We start from the raw sequence: 2,013 nt of genomic DNA on the forward strand, positions 1-2,013 counted from the left end.
GGTTAGCCAGGATGGTCTCCATCTCCTGACCTCATGATCCGCCCTTCTCGGCCTCCCAAAGTGCTGGGATTACAGGCGTGAGCTACCGCGCTCGGCCAGAATTTTGAATCTTTGTGTCTTTTATGATTAGTTGAATTGGGTTTGTTGCCTCATTTGTTGTAAAATAGCTTAACTGTCTCTGCCATGTTTAATATGATTGTAAATTTTTTTTTTTCTTTGCTGCCCTATTTAGAGTCCAGAAAACCTTCTAGACAACGATCCTTCATTTTTCTGTAGGTTTACTGTTGTGGTTGCAACTCAGCTTCCTGAAAGGTAAATTTTTTTTGTTAATATGTTTTTATTTTAATCTTATTAGATTTGCATTGTTTTATTTTCTTTGCACAGTCTATGATGATACGGTTTTTAAAATTCTTAAATTCTACAGAAACTTTAAATGTGAAACTTTTTTATTTTTTTTTGAGATAGAATCTCACTCTGTCGTCCAGGCTGGAGTACAGTGGCATGATCTTGGCTCACTGCAAGCTCCGCCTCCCGAGTTCACACCATTCTCCTGCCTCAGCCTCCTGAGTAGCTGGGACTACAGGCGCCTGCCACCACTCCTGTCTACTTTTTTGTATTTTTATTAGAGACAGGGTTTCATTGTGTTAGCCAGGATGTTCTCGATCTCCTGACCTCATGATCTGCCCGCCTCGGCCTCCTAAAGTGCTGGGATTATAGGCGTGAGCCACTGTGCCCAGCCATAAATTTGAAACTCTTGACCAGGCATGGTGGCTCACACCTGTAATCCCAACACTTTGGGAGGCTGAGGAGGGTGGATTGCTTGAGCTCAGGAATTTGAGACTAGCCTGGGCAACATGGCAAAACCCCATCTCAACAAAAAATACAAAAATTAGCTGGGAGTGGTGGCGCATGTCTGTGGTCCCAGCTACTCTGGAGGCTGAGATGGGAGGATTGCTGGAGCCCGGGGAGTCGAGGCTGCAGTAAGCCATGATCATGCCACTCTACTCAGCCTAGGTGACAAAGTGAGACCTGGTCTCAAAAAAAGTAAATTTAATTGGGAGGCCAAGGCGGGCAGATCATGAGGTCAAGAGATCGAGACCATCCTGGCCAACATGGTGAAACCCCATCTCTACTAAAAATACAAAAATTAGCTAGGCGTGGTGGCGCACGCCTGTAGTCCCAGCTACTTGGGAAGCTGAGGCAGGAGAATCACTTGAATCAGGGAGGCGGAGCTTGCAGTGAGCCAAGATCATGCCACTGCACTCCAGTCCTGGTGACAGAGTGAGACTCTGTCTCAAAAATAAATAAATAAATAAATAAAATAAATTAAAAAAAATTCTTAGAAATCTTCCAACATTGAAAAGATGGGAAGATAAAAATACTGAAACTTTTTTTTTATTATTATTCTTTAGACAGAGTCTTGCTCGGTTGCTCAGGCTGGAGTGCAGTGGCACAATCTTAGCTCAATCTTAGCACAATTCTTGTGCCTCAGTCTCCCAAATAGCTGGGATTATAGGCAAGTGCTACCATGCCCAGCTAATTTTTGTATTTTTAGTAGAGACGAGGTTTCACCATGTTGGCCAGGCTGATCTCAAACTCCTGGCCTCAAGTGATCTGCCCGCCTCAGCCTCCCAAAGTCCTGGGATTACAGGCGTGGAGCCACCAAGCCCAGTCTTAGATGTGAAACTTTTGGAATATATTTAGAGCAGTTAAACGGAACTTTTTTTTTTTGTTTTTTGTTTTTTTTTTTTTTGTTGTTGTTGTTTTAGTGATTAAAAACTAGTTAGAATTGATTATTGAAGGCTGGGTGCAGTGACTCATGCCTGTAATTCCAGCAGTTTGGGAGGCTGAGACAGGTTCGGATCACTTGAGCGCAGGAGTTTAAGACCAGCCTGGGCAACATGGCAAAACCTTGTGTCTACAAAAAATACAAAATTTAGCCAGATGGTGTGCATGCTGTGGTCCCAGCTACTCAGAAGGCTGGGATGGGATAATCACTTGAGCTCGGGAGGT

The 2,013-nt window shown here is 43.8% G+C and overlaps 1 protein-coding gene across 1 annotated transcript in view; it reads left to right on the forward strand.

The window, feature by feature from the left end:
* The window catches only part of NAE1 (NEDD8 activating enzyme E1 subunit 1), a 32,922-nt gene that overhangs the window by 7,962 nt on the left and 22,947 nt on the right, over positions 1 to 2,013 (forward strand). Inside the window, exon 5 of the mRNA XM_011987904.1 lies at positions 233 to 312. Coding sequence (XP_011843294.1) covers positions 233 to 312 — 80 coding nt within the window. The remainder of the gene's footprint in view (positions 1 to 232; positions 313 to 2,013) is intronic.

This window comes from Mandrillus leucophaeus, unplaced genomic scaffold (genome assembly GCF_000951045.1).
Source record: "Mandrillus leucophaeus isolate KB7577 unplaced genomic scaffold, Mleu.le_1.0 Scaffold319, whole genome shotgun sequence".
NCBI lineage: Eukaryota > Metazoa > Chordata > Mammalia > Primates > Cercopithecidae > Mandrillus > Mandrillus leucophaeus.